Raw genomic sequence first — 19,761 nt, 5'->3', positions numbered from 1 at the left:
CACACACACACACACACACAAACATGAAAAAAAAATTGAGTATAGCACTTGAGTTGACCTCCCTTTCCCCAATTTTGTTATACACAAGAATTGTCATGTACAACGGTGTACTTTGATAAGTTTACAAAGGCCATATGATTTTATGTCAAAATTTATGAGAGACTTTACTGATGGCCAATCAGAAATCTTGGATTTCCTCTTAAATCTGTGTGACCCCAAGTTCTACATCTGGTAGCTTTATATCTCTGTTTTCAGGATTGCCAACCTGTGTGGGATTAATGCAATGTTCCAAAAGAAAAGAAATAAGGCCTCTACAAAATTCAATATGACATGTTGACCCAGTGATGTCCACAACATACAATCTAAGGTCATGGAGATCTCATCTATGCAGAATACATGTACAAAGTTGTATATGCATCAAGTAATGATGCTGATTAAATGCAATACAAAATTAGACATAGGGCCTATTGGCAATCCTATTTTGACACTTTTGGCGATCAAAGTCCTTACAGTCAACATGTTTGATATCCATGCAAGACAAGCAATAACAACTGGAGAGCTCGTTATGTGTTCCCGCATCCATCATTTACTCATTTCATCTTAATATTGTACATGTATCATGTGAGATATTAACCCACCGAGGATGAGTCCAGAGTGTACTCGGGCAGGTGCCTATGGGAAATGCGAGTTGTAGCAAAATCAGTCCGTCCTCAACGAGCCAAACATACAAATGATCGGGTCTTTCCCTCGACCTGCTTTAGTGCCAAGTTTGTTTGTTTGTTTTTTATATACCCAGGAAGTAAAATGTTTCTTTTGATAACTTTTAATAATTTGCACCATACACTGTACATGTACATTGTACATGTATATGGAAATGTGATTTAGGGGAGCAGCCTGTTTTAACTTTGTACACACTGCGTGTATGAGCTACATAGTGTACAAAAACCTGCTCTTTCCTTGCATAGTAATGTTGCCAAATGGCTACCCAGAAATCATCAAGTTGGAGATTTGCATTATCCAGGAACTCTCACTAACCAATCCAATTATACACTGTAGTATAAGAAGAATAATGTACATATGTAACTCTTACAGTCGGAATTACCAGCATACAGAATATTCTATTCTCAAGGATAAATATGTTATTTCAAGAAGGCTCAAGCCCCTCTATGGCATTTCAAACTCTTTGTGGAAAATTCATCATGTTTCCTTTCCAGTTTCCAAATGCCAGTTACCATATCAACAAAGATCTCTAGATTCTATTCTAAAAGAGGTGGCAAATGCATAGTTCCACTATAGCAGGTATTTAACAAATTGAAAAGATAAGGAATACATCTCTGTGCATATTTGACATGGGGACTTCTCTATGATGATTATGACAAGGAAGAAAAATACTCAAGGAAGTCATTTCAGGATTTCATGATGAGCTTATTGCATGAGGCATTGGGGCACCACTGTCTTTTATTCATGAGCATGAAAGAACGAATAACAAGGTCTACAGACAATCCTGTAGAGAGTTTTGTCAACTGTTGCTGTGCCTCATACTGATGATCATAAGGTATAAAATGTGGTGTAATGCACATGATGATGATGATGATGATGATGATTATGGTCACACTTGAGCTCAATACACATTCCTTTTCTACATGTGACTCGGCCACAATGTATTAGTTGGATGCAGGTAATAATGAATGACAGCTTTCTATCTCTTACCAATACTGAACCATTTCCATATCATTCACTACATCACTTGAATAGCCATAATTGACTTATGCCTATAGCATTGGCCGGAAATGGTGGGTTTAATACTGATCTCAAACATTCTGCTTGTAACCCTTTACTATACCTAGCCAGTTTGTTGGTACTGTACCCATAAATCTTTGATTGAATAGATATTCAGTCAAATTAACTATAGGTGTTACAATGCCATTCTTCTAGACGGGAAGGCCATCGTGATATACAAGGGGCAAAATATCCCATGATCCCACAGTCAGTTGGCTCACAACATTATTAAACTGATTGGAGAACAAATCCCCATCAGCTAATGTGCCAATTTGTGTACAAGACACATTAAAGGGTAGAAAACATCAGTGGACTCTGCATAAATCAAAGTCGCAGAAGTTGAACATCGCCTATGAATGGTGATCACTTTTCCAGGGCCTATTCCTTTATTTTCTCTTTTTTCTTTGTTTTTTTTTTTTCATCCTGCATAAGTCCTCTTTTCTGTTAAGTCAAAGTTTTTTCTTCAGTCCCAAGAGATTCGACTTAAACAGAGTTAACTGCATTCATAAAACTCTCTAATGTTGATTCTTCAGTCTTTTCATCAAGAACAAAGCCAGACTATATCCTCTGCACAATACACTTTTTCCCCTATTGGATATATGTAGAAACTTTGGCTCCAAGTTCTGGCACTGTCATAACAGGGGGATTGCCTCCATCTTCTGAATGAGATCTGACTTTGACAGGAACTCTGTGCTGCCTGACTGAAGGTCAACCAGTTCATATCTGGGATCAGCATCCAATGCCTAGGGAAGGAAAAATAATAAACAAAACAATGAAAGCTGACATCAAATGTATGAAGGCAAAAGTAAGTTATTCAAAATCATATCTGAAAGTACAGAAAGTAAGTGGTGACAGAATGCAAACTCAAAGTATGAAATGTCAAATTACTAGTACAGGCAACTCCCATTAAAATGGAATCATTGGGACCAGCAGGTTTCTTTTGCTATGCAGAAACTTTGTTATAGCCATGAACAGTAAAGTATCATCAAGATAAATACACAGGTGTAGATGATAATTTGGAGACCTGAATTTTTACTTCACGGTAACTAGAATGTAATTACAGCTGTATATTGGCCCTGCTTCTCGAGAGTCTGGTCTGCCTTTTAAAGACATACTTCTAGAATGACTTGTCAACATCTTAATTCCAAATCACCATGCATAGTTTTTGTGTACACTAAACTGTTTAGTCATGTATCATGCCCTCATAAATTGCAATCTTTTATGAATTTTGGAGACATTGAGAGTTTTGCATGAAGTTGCTACAACTAGTGCTTTTTCCTTGATGTACTCCAAAAATACCTTTCTTGGTTGAGTGCAATTAATTCCTGGTCTGCAAAGGCTGATTTAGACCCTTGCTTGTGCAAGGTAAAGACCATTGTGTGCTAGTGCAATGTAAAGACCATTGTGTGCTAGTAGTCCAGTTTATCCCCCCCCCCCCTCTTTATCAGCATTATTTTACCCATCTCCCTCCCCTATCAACCCCCCCCCCCCCACACACACACACACACACACACTACTACAATGTATCAGATAAAGTTGTACTTATCCCCTCAGGTTTAACAATGTAGCTGTTCAAGCATCAAGGTTATTATGATACAAGAAGGATCTCTAGAGGCATTCTATAATCTCTATGTATGGTCACACCAGTTGAAGTGTGCCCAACTGCTCACAAAGCATGAGAAGAGTTAGGTAACATATGAACTCTGGCAATTCTTGCATCACTAATCCACATTCACTTTTTTCTTTTTTCACTCAAATGGCCAAACCTTTGTACTTGCTGAAAGGCTTTTATAGGATGGTGTTCTTGGTACAAAGTACAAAGGTGGGGACAGATCTAAGCAAAAAAGCAAGGAAAAGGGTATTCTTGAGATGGAATTTAGAATGTGTTTCAAATCCCATTCATGCTTGAGACAGATTACTTGGAATAGGAGAGTGTATTCAACCCGTTGAGGATGGACTGATATTGCTACAACATGCATTTCCCATAGACACCTGCCTGAGTATACTCGGGACTCATCCTCAATGGGTTAGCAGTGATTTCTACTTCCCACATATTAACACAAAATGTACAGCAACGCAAACTCAGCCCTTAGCTGTGTAGAGCCTAGAACATTGACACATAGGGAGCAATCCTAAACACAATCCCATGCACAAGCTTTCAGGCTTGTGGTTTAAATACTGGTCTATGAATTCAATGTATTGTGAAGAACATCAACCCATTCTTTCTTGTAGAACAAACCTTTTTCCCAACAACTACAATAAAGGGGTATCCCAGCCGATGCGCATCCTTCAGTCGTCTGCCTATAGTCATGTGACCCCTGTCATCCAATAGCAGTTCAGATGATAAGCGGGGTATGTGGGACCTAATGTCAGCACACAGCTCCTCAGCCAATGGAATAGCGGCGTCCTCCTTACCCCCTTCCTGTAAATGGAAAAATATAAAAAAAGGATCACCCCAACAGGATATTCATCTTCTCTCAAACCTACATGCCCCTCTATGGGGCACCACCACCATTTGTACAAACTATGATTCCCTCCCCAATTAGTGATTCCTGCAAATGTAGTAAAAATCCAACCACACATTTTTGAGAAGATGAACATGTGAGAAATCATGAAAATTAGTTACTTTGGATATTTGTACCTCACCCCAGGGGCCTCTGGGGGCACTGCCATCATAATGATTAGGGACTACAACGTACTATGAGCCCCCTCCCACATTTATAATTCCTGCCTAGTTTTGTTAACCCTTTTATAAACCCAGGGGCTTATTTAATTTTCCAAGCTTTTTCATCAGCACTCAGCAATCCATCCGTACTATCCATTTGTAATAGCTTCCAGACATCTGTACCAACTGGCAGCAAAGAAAGCACTGAAGCATGTGTATCAACTGGTCAATGTAAAGCACTGCATGGGTTAAAGTCTAGTCAGCAGTCTTCCAAAGGATGCAAATGTGAAGAGTTTACGCATGACAGACAATGCACGATAGATGCCAGTATAATACAGTGGACTCCCTTTATACATTGTAACAAAGCCCTCAGGACTGGCAATTTTCTTTCATCACATAGAAATGTCATTATGACTTAACAAATGAACAATAACATAGTGCAAATAATGTTGCAGCCTGAATATTTTCTTCTTTGTAACTGGAATTTCACTCATTGTAACAGGAGTGCACTGTAGCTCACTTGAGTCATTCAGCTCAGATGAGCTAAAAAGGTTGTGATTATAAACAGAGGCATATGAAGTTAGAAGTTGCAGAAAACATGACATTGTGTAATATGTAGTGCCCATATTCACAAAGGTGGATTGCAACTTTTTTCTGCATAAATACATTTGACAGATTGCGTAAGCCAAAAGGCATCCAGTAACGAATGTCAGAGGTATCCCTATTCCACACTTATTTGAGTCCATGGTCTAAATGTAAACCTATAAACAAAACTATAAGACATGACGAACAATTGTTACACTTATTATCATTATTATTCCATGAATGAATACAGTTGAAAATTATGTGATGTGGTTTATGAGAGCAAAGAATACGGATGCACAGTGCCTAACACACCAAAGCAATATGTGATTTATGAACATTGAGATAATGGTCCTACCTTGGCAGAAACAATACAGACTTGATAAGGGGCCATAACTTGTGGCCACCTGATTTCACTCTCTGAGGAGAGGACTTCAATTGCTGCTGCCAGGATTCGGGTCACTCCCAGTCCATAGCAACCCATCTCTGTTAACCTACGGAAAAGCAATGTGAACACAGCTATCAGCGGCAAAACCTTTTACCATCCATCTGTACAAGGAAAATCTACTTTCTAAAAAATGAGCTACATGTGCAGTTTTAAAATGGATTCATATTCGTTAAATCATTCCACCGGACAGGGAGTTTGTTTTTGCAATGACAAGATACCCCACTGATAAACATCACTGTACAACTAATTTTATATCTCTAAGTAAGTCCTTCCAACTCCATAAAAAGATCAATGCTGTTTTGTGCAATATATAGCCGAGTTGGTGCTCTGCAATGATACATCACTCGATGCAATTGATGCAGCACGGTTTGAGTTATGCCCCTGCATGCACCCAGTCACAACCATTTCATGCATATGCACAAAAAATAGAGTCTGCACAACTGTATATACATGTCAGGGCCTGCGTTAACAATTCTTTGTAGGGGGTGGGGTACTGCGCGTTGATGGAGAGGAGGGGGGTCAGGGTCATTGGTGGCCCCTTCTAAAATATATACGTTAGCCATAATTACAACCTAATTACCAGCTACAGTGCACTCCCGTTATAACGAAATGCTCGGGACCGGCAGTATTCTTTCGTTATAATGAAATTTCGTTATAACCGAACAAACACAATATATAACAAAAACAAGGAAACCACGCATAGTAGGCCTATTATATTCTGTTTGTTGAATACTCATCGTACACTGGAAAGCAATGTGAAATGGGATGGTACCTTTTTAATTTCGTTTAAATATTACATAATTTGAAACTGTGCATGACACACGGAGCAAACACGCGGTGATGTGAAGCGTTCTCCCATGCAGAGACGCTATAAAATGCTTGTTCCGCTACGTATTTTCGAAAGCGATCCGCATTTCGTTATAACGAAGCACATTTCTTATGTGTTTCTTTGTCAGTGGGGCTTGGAAAAGACTTCGTTATAACGAAAATTTCGCTAGATAACCGTCTTCGTTATTTATAAGCCAATTTTGTACCATAAACTTTAATGGCGATAATTTTGGGACCAGAAGTTCTACTTCGTTATAACGAAATTTCGTTATAACCGTGTTCGTTGTTACGGGAGTGCACTGTACTGTAAAAGTGGACATTTTCGAGGTGTTGAAATTATCGTGCATTTCGCGCAATCCAAAACCGGCACGAAAATAAAAGCACGCGAATATTTCTCCTTACCATAATCTGTTCCAGTATTTGATGTCTGGATTCCGCGGAATTAAAAACACGCGAAACTATTCTTACCCAGCCGAGCGTGAAAAATCAGTCGCACAAAAATATCCACTTTTACAGTATTATGAAATTTGGAATTCCTTCCTTGATGCTGACCTTCTGTATCCGCTATGAAATTTATCTGAAATGATCACATAATTGCCTGGACCTGATGATTGACATACTACAATATCTAGCCTATCATAACAGTGAAAGCCTGGAGATATAAATATGATGAGATATCAAATGCCAGATTACCAACGAGACCAACCCCCCACTTACTTTGCACGGCTATCTGAATCAACAAAGGTTGCCTTGAAAACCTTGGAGTACTTGGTGCCAAGCAGAAAGGCGTGGCCCACCTCTATTCCGTGTTTCAGGGACAAGCAGCACTCCGAGGGCTGAAGGTCCTTTGGACAGGAGGGCTCTCCATCTGTTGGATTAAACAGAGGGCAAAGGGAATGAACAAAATAACGAAACAGATAAAATATTGTGTCATTACATACTGTATTCGAGATATGCAATGCAAGCACAATTGGAGTTATGAGCAGCACCATAGTGCACTCCCGGCACTGTCGACAGTCTAGATTCTGGATCACAGTATGTCAGTATGGACAAAGACCTCTCCCTGGTGGTTCCATAAACAGCAATTGCCTGTTCACCCCACATCATATTCGAATACAATTGTATTCGCATGAAAATTTTACTTTTGTAGAAAACAAGATTAGCCCCAAAAGGGTACAATCCAACCAATCATTGTAGAAAACAAGGCTTGCTTTTACACGTAGTCTAGTTGCTTCACTTTTCTTCCTTCATGGTAGCTTGATTGATGAATATTTTAGAATTCTTACTAGTTTCATGAAGGCAATGCAATTATACTATGTCTACATGTTTACATAATAAGTAGCCTGCATGAATATTGTTGTCAGTCTGCATACATATAGAAAGGTTAATGTTTTCAATTCCTGGTAAAACTGCATGTATCTAGCACTGCACACTATGCTAAAGATTTGAAGGGGCAGCTGAAACAGGTTTGCTAAAATAATCATTGTGATGGACAAAACTTTTAGCACAGACTATTCGAATCAATTTGGTAAGCTTTACACCCACTAAGCTGTGAGGAAGGGGCAACCAGAAAGAAGGGCAGAGTTGGCTAGGATTAGACTACTTTTGCAGTGTGCTTCTTAGACACAGACAGGCAGACAGATAGATAAAAAGACAGACCAACTCAAACACACACTTTTAAGTACTTTTTGTTTTCAGTCCAGAATCAGAAAGTCCAATGTCCAAGGTCCACACACCTGCTGATGAGATTCTTTAGTACATGTAATACAGACAGGTATGCATCTACATACTTGCAGCACCTCTAATCCCTTGATGACGGGAACTGATTATGCCAGAACATGCAATTCCCACAGATACCTGCCTGAGTATACTCGAGATTCGTCCTCAACAGGTTTAAATGTAAATCAATGTCTCTAACGCTGCCCTTGCCTGCAATGGTGTATAAAACCTGATGTGTGGAGCAACTCTTGGGATGGCCTCTTACCAACTGTTTCCTGGTTGGCTGCATAGCCACACTTGGTGCAGTGATAGACAAGATCCTCCCCCATCTCTGACAGCAGGTGGAACTCGTGCGAGGATGAGCCCCCTATTGCCCCTGTAGCACCAACAGCTGCATGGAACATTAGGCAGGAGGGCTAGTCAATCACCTTCAAACAGATATGCACTTGATTTTGTGGCATTCACTTATTTCGTTAACCTTACAGGAGACCTCCAGATGATTTTCAGATCTTTACATTTGAACAACTATAAATTAGTTTGTCATACTGAGGACAGAGTTTCAGAATTTATGATTGGGATGAAGAATAAGAATATTTTCAAAATTTATAACAAACTGCAATGAACAAGGATGATGACATGGCAGGGTGACCATAAGAATGCATGAGTTGGGGCTCAAGGAAGCAGAACAGACACTGAATACATCTGAAAAAGCTTGGAAAGTTAATGCTAAAAGAAGAAGGCATGCATACAATGTAGATTATACACAGGTGAACTTGCAAGCAAGCGGTATTGTAATGGAATTACACTGCTACATTTCTGAAATATGTGAACCTCCTATGTCATCATCCTTGCTCGGTGTAATTTGTTTCAGACAAATATATACATGGAGCTGTTGATTTATGTACTACATAATGTGAAATTATGAAAATCGTCTGGAATGCCCCTTTAAACCATCGAAGATGGGCTGATTTTGCTCTAAAACACATTTCCCATTTGCCTGAGTATTCGGGACTCGCCTTCAAAGTGCCTTGTTCACAGATAGGCATGCATGCTTGCATGTTTTTTGTTTTTGTTTTTGTTTGTTTTTGTTTTGTTTTTTGCCAATTAGCACAGATGTCTGGAAAATAATTGTCAATGAACAGAAATACAAAATCCTCCTAATCCCTATTATGGGCCAAGCTGACCTCCTTGCTAGACCGAGGCATATTTCAACACCTGAGTGGACTTGTTGCTAAGACTTCACAACTACAATAGGCCAAATTGAGATGGATCACTGAATGCATCTGAAAAAGCTTGGAAAGAGAGACTAACTGCATTGGCACATAAAGAGGTGTTTTTTCTGGGGTTTTTCAAGTCTTCAATCATACAACTGCAATATCATCATGCTGTTAACAGCCTACATATTTCAAAACCAAAAGCTCAATGAATCATTAACAAAAAATCAATCAAAACGGAGCATCCTCTTTACTCAGCTGGCTTCATTTTCATGGAGTATTGAATACAATGCTCATAAAGCTATAGGTGACTGTAGTGTGGGTAAAGAATGTTTGCCCAAATTTACTCAGTTAAAAATAATTGCAATGTACACGTAGGCGCCTGTTTTTATACGCAAGCATGATATGTCTTCTTTACCTTGTATGACTTGCAATCCAAGTTGTTTGAATATATTCCTGTAAGCCTGACACATGATGGAATATGTTTGACTCGCAGCTTCAAGACTTGCATCAAAGGTATACATATCTGGAATAAGTGAAAGTATTTTAAAAAATATAATTAAACATGTGGAATATACGAAATATAAAGGAACAATAAATGCAATCAACATTAATGTCTGAACTTGGGACAATGGCACAGAACTACGTGTACTAAAAAAATGATTCTTCCTAATTGGTAAAAACAGGATTCTATTTGATGACTCATTTTGTAATTCAATAGTGAACATGTGAGCATGAGGGCGGCAAGCAATTTGTTCACATTCTTGAAGGGCCACTGCCATGCTTGTCTGCAATGGCATTCTCCCTGGGCAATTTAATAACAAAAGCCATGGTACTGCAGCTTACATCAAGTCTTGTGGAATACAATGATAGTAAGGTCACCAGCTGTTCTCATCTCACCTTTCATGAGAAACTCCCGACCTCTCAGCAAACCAAACCTTGGCCTCCTCTCATCTCGAAATTTGTTAGTGATCTGACAGAAAGGAAAAGAAGAAAAAAAAAAAAAGAGTTGTAGATATTTTTAAAAGACATTTTAATGGCCCTAGGGATCTGCATCATGCCTGCCAACACACTAGTATGTGGATACACCTACAGTGGACTGTACTATATGGAAGAAGAAGGAGATGTGAGTAGCTGCTGAACATTCTGATAAGAACACTTCACTAGAACAAATATACTTCACAAAAGTTTGTACAAAGGCCATTTACTCTGCTTTCTATACTCGGGCCGCGTGTTCAACAGAAGAGCCACAGCTCACACACTCATACACATATTTATACCACTTCACTTCTTGTATACAGCACACTAAAAAAAACACAATAATAAATGAATAAAATAAACACACTAATAAAGCAAAACAGAACAAAACAAAGATGCAATACCAGTCCTAAATGATAAGGCTGAGATTACCAGAAATGGTCAGGACATGTTACATATTAAGCAGTTTGAGTCAGTCCAAAGAAGTGGGCTCTTTTGCCAGGGTCTTAGAAGTGCACTTCAAACAGAGAATGAAAAACAAAAACAAAGAGAAATAATCACATCGTTATGAATTGTGAGCAAAATTAGAAACACTAATGGAATCGGATAAAATCAAGGAGGATCACTGGAATGTATGCAGGTTATGCACACTCTCCCAATTCTTATCTCGCCCAGCGACTTTAAGCTACACAATGTACAAGGCTAACAGCAATAAAACAATTGAGGGTATCGCCAATATGTAGGCACCGTGCGCAGAGCAGCGTTTTAGATGTATTACTGTAAAAGTGGATATTTTCGCGCGACTAATTTTTCGCGCTTCGCCGGGTAAGAAGAGTTTCGCGTGTTTTTAATTCCGCGGAATCAAGACATCACGCACAGGAGCATATGGCAAGCAAAAATATTCGCGTGCTTTTATTTTCGCGCTAGTTTCTGGTTGCGCGAAATGCGCGAAAATGTCAACTCCGCGAAAATTTCCACTTTTACAGTATGGGATAGCTCGGGTGGCAAACTAGCCCCGGTTTTGGCTGCACATGCACTTACAACATGCTCTGTCTTTATGAAGAGGTATTTTTTGTTGAAGATTTCTTCGCTTTCCATCATGTGACCAGCACATTGAAGCCTTGCATTAGTGAACCATGACTCTAGTAACCGCAAATCAGTAAAGCTTAGCCACTTTCAACTCTCTTAAGCTGAATTACAGCCAAGAAAAAAAGGGCTAACAATGGAAAAGCAGACAAAGAACTCCATTAAATCGTATGGGAACTGCGACTCGCGTTAGACAACCGGAAGCGAACAATGGACCGAGGAATCCCACAGTGCACCTGTGACAGAGCTCTTTAGCGTGCGCAGGAGTTTTTTACATCATTGGCGATAGCGAGAATTGTTTCCATTTTCATTTTCCATTGTTTCTCTTTGTTGCTACTCTCTAAACATCTTTTTCAAATCAGTGTTCTCATTCCTAGTAGTACGACTGGATCTTATTAACATTTTTTTGTGTGTTAAAAAAAGAAAAAAGTGTAAATTTTGTAGTACCTGGTAAAGCTTGATGGGAAGGTGTCTGTGTGAAAGTAACTTCTCCGCCCCTATGATTTCTGTCACAGCCTCCTCGTGCGTCTGAAATGAAAGGTATCCACATGTAAGATGTCTTCACATAGCCTAGCATAATAACAACACAGTATACATTGTAAGCTCATGGCATCATTCATTTCACTATCATCAACTTCTGCATTTACGGCCACAGCTACAATAGTATTAACACCACAGAGTTTGCAATCATTTTTTCCAACAATTGTTGAAGAGTACAAAGGATTGGTATACAGTATATCATCTGTTCAGTGAGCACTTACATATAGGTATTCATAATGAAAGCATTTACATTTGTATTTCTATGATATATGTCGCTACTAAATAAGACTTCTGATCTATAATAAAGTGAATCCAATCTTCTCGCTTGTTTGTTTGCATGTGCCCATTGTGACTGAAAACAAACAGGGAGAATTGGGACAAATCTCTTCTCAGTGCTGGGTAGGTGAATCATTCAGTTATACAGTATTTGAGCAACTCCACATTAAACCATCAATGGGCGTCCAAAATACAGTGATGTGATACAATGGACTCCCGTTATAACGAAGTCCTCGGGACCGGCAGTTTTCTTTCGTTATATCAAAATTTTATTATCACTGAACAGATAAACAATAGAAATACATAGAGCAGATAATGTTATAGCCTGAATTGTTAGTTTGTTGTAACCAGAATTTCGTTATAACCGTGTTCGTTATAATGGGAGTGCACTGTATATAGATGCCTTCTAAACAATGCTTCAAGCAAGTTCAGCTGCCTAGTTCACTTTTTGCCATTAAACTTCATTCCATGACAATCTGGCTAGAGTTCATAAGAAGCATTGTCCAATTGACCACATTATCAGTATCTTCTTCTTTTTTTCAGTACGAGGGCTAGTAGAAAATCATAAAAACAGCACCTATGAAGACTACACCTACGCATGCAAGTACTGTAGGACCTATATAAAGTATATACAAATGTAGAACCAGTATGACAATCTTTCTCTCTCTTCTCTTCAATCTTCCCCTTTCTTAGAAGCTATTTGAGATCAAGAAACTTACAGGTCCCAGACAGTATTCCACTCCATGTCTGTCTCGAAGTGTAAGGAGCTCAGGGCCATACTCTGGGTATCTGTCTGGCACAATGTTTGGTAAGAATAGGACAATGCGTTATTACTAAAAGCTACAATAGTGACATAGTCAGTATGTCTTCATAAAATGATTGTCTGTTCAAACCTGTCGGCAATACACGTCAACTGTGTATATCCAAATCCAAGTGAAAAGACACAAAATTTGACCAATATCTGTTACAATGCATGATATTTTGCAATCACTGTGTGAATTGTCTACTGCACTGTTAGTTTCTTAAGGTTAGCAGATGTCCCCCCCCCCTTTTCTTAGGGGCACTCTACACATGTACATGCTATTTGTAACACCATGCAATTCAGCTTATATTTGGTAGACATGATCATCTGCATATAATATGCACCTTTCTAGTGTAAAATCTATTCCAATGTGCAGACCTAATCATTCTTTTTCTTCTTAAAATTTCACACCATGGACCATATGCAGTGTATATAATGTGACCCTGCATCACAAAAAACCAACAAAGAAGTCGCCAGACATGGATTTCTACAATGTAGCTCAGAACAGATTCTGAAATTTAAGCTTTGAAATGATATATAACTCAAATGAAATGGACTCTCCTATTTCATTTTAGGGGACAGTCAGTCCGCAGCGCGAGCGAAAACGCACGTATTTATTCAAGTCGTATGCACGGCTGAGCGTTGCTTGCATACGTAATGAGCAGATACATGGTCATGAATAAATCCGTGTAGAACGAGTATTTCTCGTCAGTTTTCGACACTTTTAGTATCGACTGAAAGAGAAAACATAAGCATATATGCTCATGATAAAAATAAACGGAAAAGAAGAATATAGAATATCAAAATCCCTATCGAAGTTTGGTATTGTATTCAAAAATATTCCTTCACGTTTGACGCCTAAAAACTAATCTGAAATCTTTCATGCCCCTCTAAAATATGGTGAAGACTATGTCCGCTAAAGTATATAGTATCACAATAAGGGCACGTTTTCCCATCTTCATTTCAATACGGGTCAGGAACTAGCAAAATTCAGAGACATGTCTAGCGTCGAGTTTAAAAAGATTATCCTCGCATTCGCACCGGAATTCCGGGTCTGTGATTGGTCGAAATCTGTCGCAAGACGCGGCGTATCGCATTGCGTATTATGCATTGGCTGCTGACTCAATGTTGTGAGTTTTAAATGTTAGGTTCCAGATTGTGATCGAATTTTCACTCTCTATACAAAACTTGAACTTTACACAGGAACCAATGATGTGTATGTGAGTGTGCACTTACAATGACCCTGAACAATGGACCTGGCTGCCACCTGTCCCGAGCTCTGCTGCAAGGCACATGAATGCTTAATCAATTATTCATGTGGATTGCCCCGAGCGCTGCTAGTCTGAATTCTTGACACAGGGTGAAATGCATGCACATGAAAGAAGTAAGCATATGTTTCCATGTGCTTGCACACACCACATTTCAGAATGAACAAAGACTAGCTGCGATAGTGGAATTCCTCATGAAACATTCCAATCCTGGCCATTGTCCACGACCATTGTCTGGGTATCAACAACACATTCCACGGGTGTTCATTCACTACCCCACTTCCAGTAAGAAAACATAATTTGCCTTGTTTTCAACAGGAAAATTCACAACCTTAAAAATGGTGCCCCTCTTCGTTTTTTAATTGATCATACTCGCTCAAGTTTCACGATTGTGAAATCGAAGAAATTACGGAGATCTATTTTCAATACCAGTCAGGAACTAGCAAAACATCAAACTATGATCTAAAAGCTTCTTGAACATTGGCAAAATAATCGTTTACTTTGATGCTAAAATGGACTACTGTATTGACATCAAAAATAGGGAAATTAGGTATCAAATTAATGAGCATAATCAGCTCTATAACTTACCTAACCATCCTGGGTCAAACAATGCACTGCGAAAGCTATGAAAGCTGTTGTTGCGACCTCTGCAAAAACTCTCGCAAAGTATCACGAAATCTCGTCAGTCTCAAGGGCACAAACTGCGTAAACGTGATTCTGAATAAAATTGTCGTTCGTGCCTCATTATCGCACACGCTGCGGACTGACTGGGGATCTAATTATTGAAAAGAAAGCACACACTCAGGAAAAGTGTGGACTGAGAAAAGAGGCTCTGAAAATTGTACATGCACAGGGTCTACTCGAGCACTTAATCTTACAGGGCCATGCAATGAATGGGGCAAAAAACAGGGATGTAAAACTTCATAGTAACAACAATGAAGAGATTATCAGATAAAGCTGAAATTGATCATGCTATATCAACACATTCTGTCCATGAATAATACTAACTTTCAAAGCAGTAGCATCATCCTTTTAAACGTTATTAGAGTTGAAAGTGAAGAGTGTGTAAAGAGCAATGAAAAGGGGACTCTAAGATATACCTAATCACACTATTCTACAAAAAGGTGGTACAATTTTACACAGCTGAGTTCTTCACTGTACAGATATCGAAAGCATTGAACATATATATCTGAAATCTCTCTTAACAAAAACATTTAGCCCTATTATATAAAGCATTTAACCAAGATTCATCTATTCTTCACCAACCTTCCTGAAGTTTTCCACAAACTTGCTGGGGTCATCCCAGGCATGGCTATCTTCTGACCACCAGCTAAAAGCATTTCCTTGTCAATGACTTTACTCAACTTCTCCAGTGACCTCAGGGCCAGAGGTAAGAGGTGAAAGGTCCCATTTCCTGCTTGTCTGATCAGGCCATTCTCTAACATTAACTTCACACACAAGAAAATATCAGACAGATGAGAGATAGCTCCATGTCCAATAGAAATATGGGGACAAACGGACAATTTTGCATTCAGAAGTGCACAATTTAAAAAACAAAAACAAAACAGATTTATCTCCTTGATACTTAAAACTCGTATGAAGATAGCCATCAAGGTTGAGCACACTACTACACTAGCTTGACTTTTGCCGACTCCATTCAGGTGCCCTTTTAGTATAAAACAAGAGTGTGCAAGCCCATAGTGCACACTACTTTATGTCCGCTTGATATTTTGCATCTGTTTGATGGTACATGCAGTTGTTTGTAGCAAGGGGAAACATACTGCTTGACTGCTTTCACACAGGAGGAATTTTAACCTGTCCATTCCTTGTCGACAGGCAAAGAGAATCTCATTTGGGGGCATTGAAGGCTCTTAGTGGATTGCGGGAGGAACAGGTAAATAGAGGAATGAAAGTTTAATCAAAATTTTTGTACTTACATGTAAGTATCTACTTCAGTGTCGTTAGACGCTGAACAAACTGACATAATGATGTAGTGTAGTAAAGTAGGAAATACTGGACTTACTCGATGACTCTTGCATTTCAAGTCAGTAATCTTGGCACCCTCTGGCAGAACAAAGGATGGCTGGTAGAGCCGAGTCACTCTTTGGCAAAATGACGCCATGCAACGCCTTGTGTGGAATACCATGATGTTTCCCACTGCAAACACCAAAGGGGTCGTCTGGACCTGATATACATAGAATCCTGAGTGTCATTGCAGCACAACTTGCAAAATACAGATGATATAATATACTATGTGTGTTTTTGTATTCCATTCTTTTTTTCTAAACACTACAGTCTTTTTTTCATCATAATACATTTAAGTACTGAAGTTGTACCTGGTACATTTATAGCCTTTAAAAATCCTTGCACTGCAAGTACAATAGAACAGTTCCAACATGCATCATAGTCTTAACACTGTGCAAGTTGGGAAATATTTCAGATATGGTCAATGGAGGTGTGTCATGTAGCAGAACTGGGTTATCCTCTTCAAAGACATTTGGATGCACCAAATTTAGTGCCTAGATTAAAAAATTTCTGTGGTTCAGACACATGCTGCATTCATTGGAATTTCCTGAATACTTTGTGTGGTTTAGGCTTGGGTTGTAGAGAATGGCAAATTTTTATTGCTTATGTACAGAATGTGCAGAGATCTACAGAGTGGACAGTGTTAAGCAGATAACTGTACTGTGTACACCTGAGGTGTGGAATTCCAGACTTGAGACACAGGACCAGTAACAGTCTCGTCGTCATAAATTATACACTACACGACAGTGTAGACTGTATGAACACAATCAGCAATGACTAATGTACAATAGACCCGTCTATATGTACAATGTATGTATAACTATTACACATCCCTCTAGGCTCATGCATCAATCTTGAGCTCGGAGGATGAGTCCTGAGTATACTCGTGCAGATGTCTATGGGAAATGCATTTTCATAGCAAAATCAACCCATCCAACGGGTTAAAACAAAAAAAAATAAAGAAGAAAAAATGAAATGCAACCCGAAAATAGCACCAGAAATATTTTTGTGCCCCTCACCCCTTTAGAGGGGTGATTACACATCGCCGGTTTAGATGACGGTTCATGACAGTTCTCAAACCGCCGTGAACCATGTCCCAACGATGGCGGAAAGCACTTAAACGCGATGTGACTACGTTCTCAACACGTTTTGAACACGGCGCTAACACGGATTGGCGCGGTAGTAACACAGATCTCCCCGAAAGGTGGAGGAGTCCATACCAAGCCCTTGTAGTTGGATGCAATCAGAGCCCTCTTACTCGTCTTCAATGGGTTTAATACAACAAGGAGGTATTGCTTTGTTAGGTACAAAAAGAGAATTTCAAAAGAAATTGCGAAACGTTTAAACACCCTGTGTATTTACAGATGGACATAAGTGATGCAATAGCAATTGTCTTCAAGTTTCAGCATGCTTTTTTTTCCTCTCTCTCTTTTAACTTTTGAAATATCTGTATGAACTGTTATTAAAAGACATACATGTCAAAGTAGAATCCAACATAGTTCACAAATTTCCTGTTCATTTACAGGTTTATATGTTATATCAAGTGATGTAGAAGTACTTGCTTGTTTCAACATCTCTTTTTTTCCCTTTCTTAATTTTGAAGTTTTCACATATATCTAACAACAGTCAATAAAAAGACATACATATCAAAGAAGAAAACAGTATATCTACATAGTTTCCTGTTTATTTATAGGCTCACGTAACATGATAATGGTGTTGGTTTTTTCTTCAAGTTTCAACATCGCTTTTCCCTTTACTCTCTTAATTAAGTTTCAACATGTCTGTATCAACACGTAGTCTTACAAAGAGGCATACATAATCGCGAAAGCAGAATCCAACATATTTACATAAGTCTTCTGTGCATATAACTTACAGGTTCACGTAGCTGGCCATCTTTTAAGCTATCAAGCTTTAACAAAATTATGCACACGCCTTTTAAAGTAACTGACGTAGGCTACTATTCAACAAACCTACCAACTTTGAATATCAAAATTTCTGTTTTACGCTGTGTTAAAATAAAAAAAGTACCTGGTAATGAAACTTTAGCATTCAATACAATATTTACCCGATCTAGTATTATGGGTTCATCTTTGCATTTTTCCCCATTTTTTTCATTGCTCAGCCATGAAGTGTCGCCGGAGGCATCATTCTCTTTTAATTTTTACATTTGTTTTGGTATGAAAAGTTATGGCTGTGTTGACACGGTATCATCACCGATTTTGCAGTGGAAACACTGAGGAGCCGTTCTTTACACGGTGGATGGCGTTTTGAACACGGTCCATTTTAAACCGCCAAGACCGCCACGAAAAATTAAACATGTTTAATTTTTCTGGCGGTTCTCCGCGGTTCTCGGGGTTTATGGCAGATGAGTGACGGATGACCAGGGTTTGTGTACGGTGTGAACACAGTCTTTGGCGGAGCACGGCGATTTGCCGCACCGCCGTGAACTGCCATGTAAACCGGCTATGTGTGATTGTACCTTTAGGAACTCCTGATCCGCCCCAGATCTGATTTGCATCAACACTGACAACAGTCAACAGAAGAATTAGAATGCAGTCATATTTTATAAAATTTTAATCTGTGACACTGTGTGCCTTAAGTAAAGCCCACTGCACACTATACAACTCACGACTATACAACCTAAAGACCATAATAAGACCCAGTCATATGACCTGCCAATGCACACTAGAATGTATACGACCTGACCTTACGAGTAGGCTTACGACTGTTCTGTCTTCAGTACATTTTACCAATGGTACGAGTACAACACAAAGCGCACGCAGTGCACAGTTACTGTATCTTGATTGGCTGAATTAAAAGCCCACGACTGGTCGTAGTTTAACATGTCAAATCTCTATGTCTTTCTATGACTGGCGCTAAGACCCAGTCATACAACTGGAAACTGGCAAGACTGTGACGTCACATTTTCAGTTTTAGGGTCGGATCGTATACAATAGATCTACATTATTGTAGACTCTAGCGTGCGGCGATCCTTCGTTCTTGCTTGATTGAAGTTGTACACACTATTTTTTTTACACCTAACGTTAAAAGAAAAACACTTTAAACACCCATTTCATTTCTTCCTCTTCTTTTTTCTCTTTTACATGATCGACATGTGTACGTTACATCGTATTTGCACCACTGACTGTTTTCGTTTATTAAATTCAGAACAAGAACACCTGCACAAGAACGCGAAGCGGAGCACACCGAAATGTACACACAAAATTTACAGTTTGTGGGACTGAGCTTCGAGCCTAGCAAATATTTGTTGAAGAAATATTTGCACAACGGAACAATGTGAACGTTGTTGCAGTGATAAATGAAATACTCACAGTAAGCTAATGATTACCCTCTGATCTGACTATTAAAGTGGCTCTACCTAAGTCATGGGGCGTTGTGAACACCGATGTCATACTAGTATAACATAGCTCTGCTCAAAACAAGACAACCAGCACGGGATATGGCTCATCACCCAACTCCTCACATCACATGTGCTATAGACAAGCACAGTACATCCAGGCTAGCGAGCTCAGAGGCTTGATGTACTGGTA

General features: G+C 39.1%; 1 protein-coding gene across 1 annotated transcript; it reads right to left on the bottom strand.

Moving 5' to 3' along the window:
* Positions 1-2,369: 2,369 nt before the first annotated feature.
* Positions 2,370-19,655, bottom strand: LOC139717426 (probable proline--tRNA ligase, mitochondrial). Its single transcript, XM_071628926.1, has 12 exons — positions 19,543-19,655; positions 16,209-16,370; positions 15,452-15,633; positions 12,835-12,904; positions 11,747-11,827; positions 10,136-10,208; positions 9,654-9,761; positions 8,287-8,412; positions 7,020-7,170; positions 5,385-5,520; positions 4,019-4,201; positions 2,370-2,522 (listed from the first exon to the last, which is right to left on the bottom strand). The coding sequence occupies exons 2-12, from the start codon at positions 16,329-16,331 to the stop codon at positions 2,412-2,414; spliced, it is 1,344 nt and encodes a 447-aa protein (XP_071485027.1). The 5' UTR covers positions 16,332-16,370; positions 19,543-19,655; the 3' UTR covers positions 2,370-2,411.
* Between the last annotated feature and the right edge of the window lie 106 nt (positions 19,656-19,761).

The sequence above is a fragment of the Diadema antillarum genome, unplaced genomic scaffold (assembly GCF_040938485.1).
Source record: "Diadema antillarum isolate AM-2024a unplaced genomic scaffold, OU_Dant_1.0 scf00000075, whole genome shotgun sequence".
NCBI classification, from domain to species: Eukaryota; Metazoa; Echinodermata; class Echinoidea; order Diadematoida; family Diadematidae; genus Diadema; species Diadema antillarum.
The sequence above is the reverse complement of the archived record's forward strand: the minus strand, read 5'-3'. Positions and strand labels throughout refer to the sequence as shown.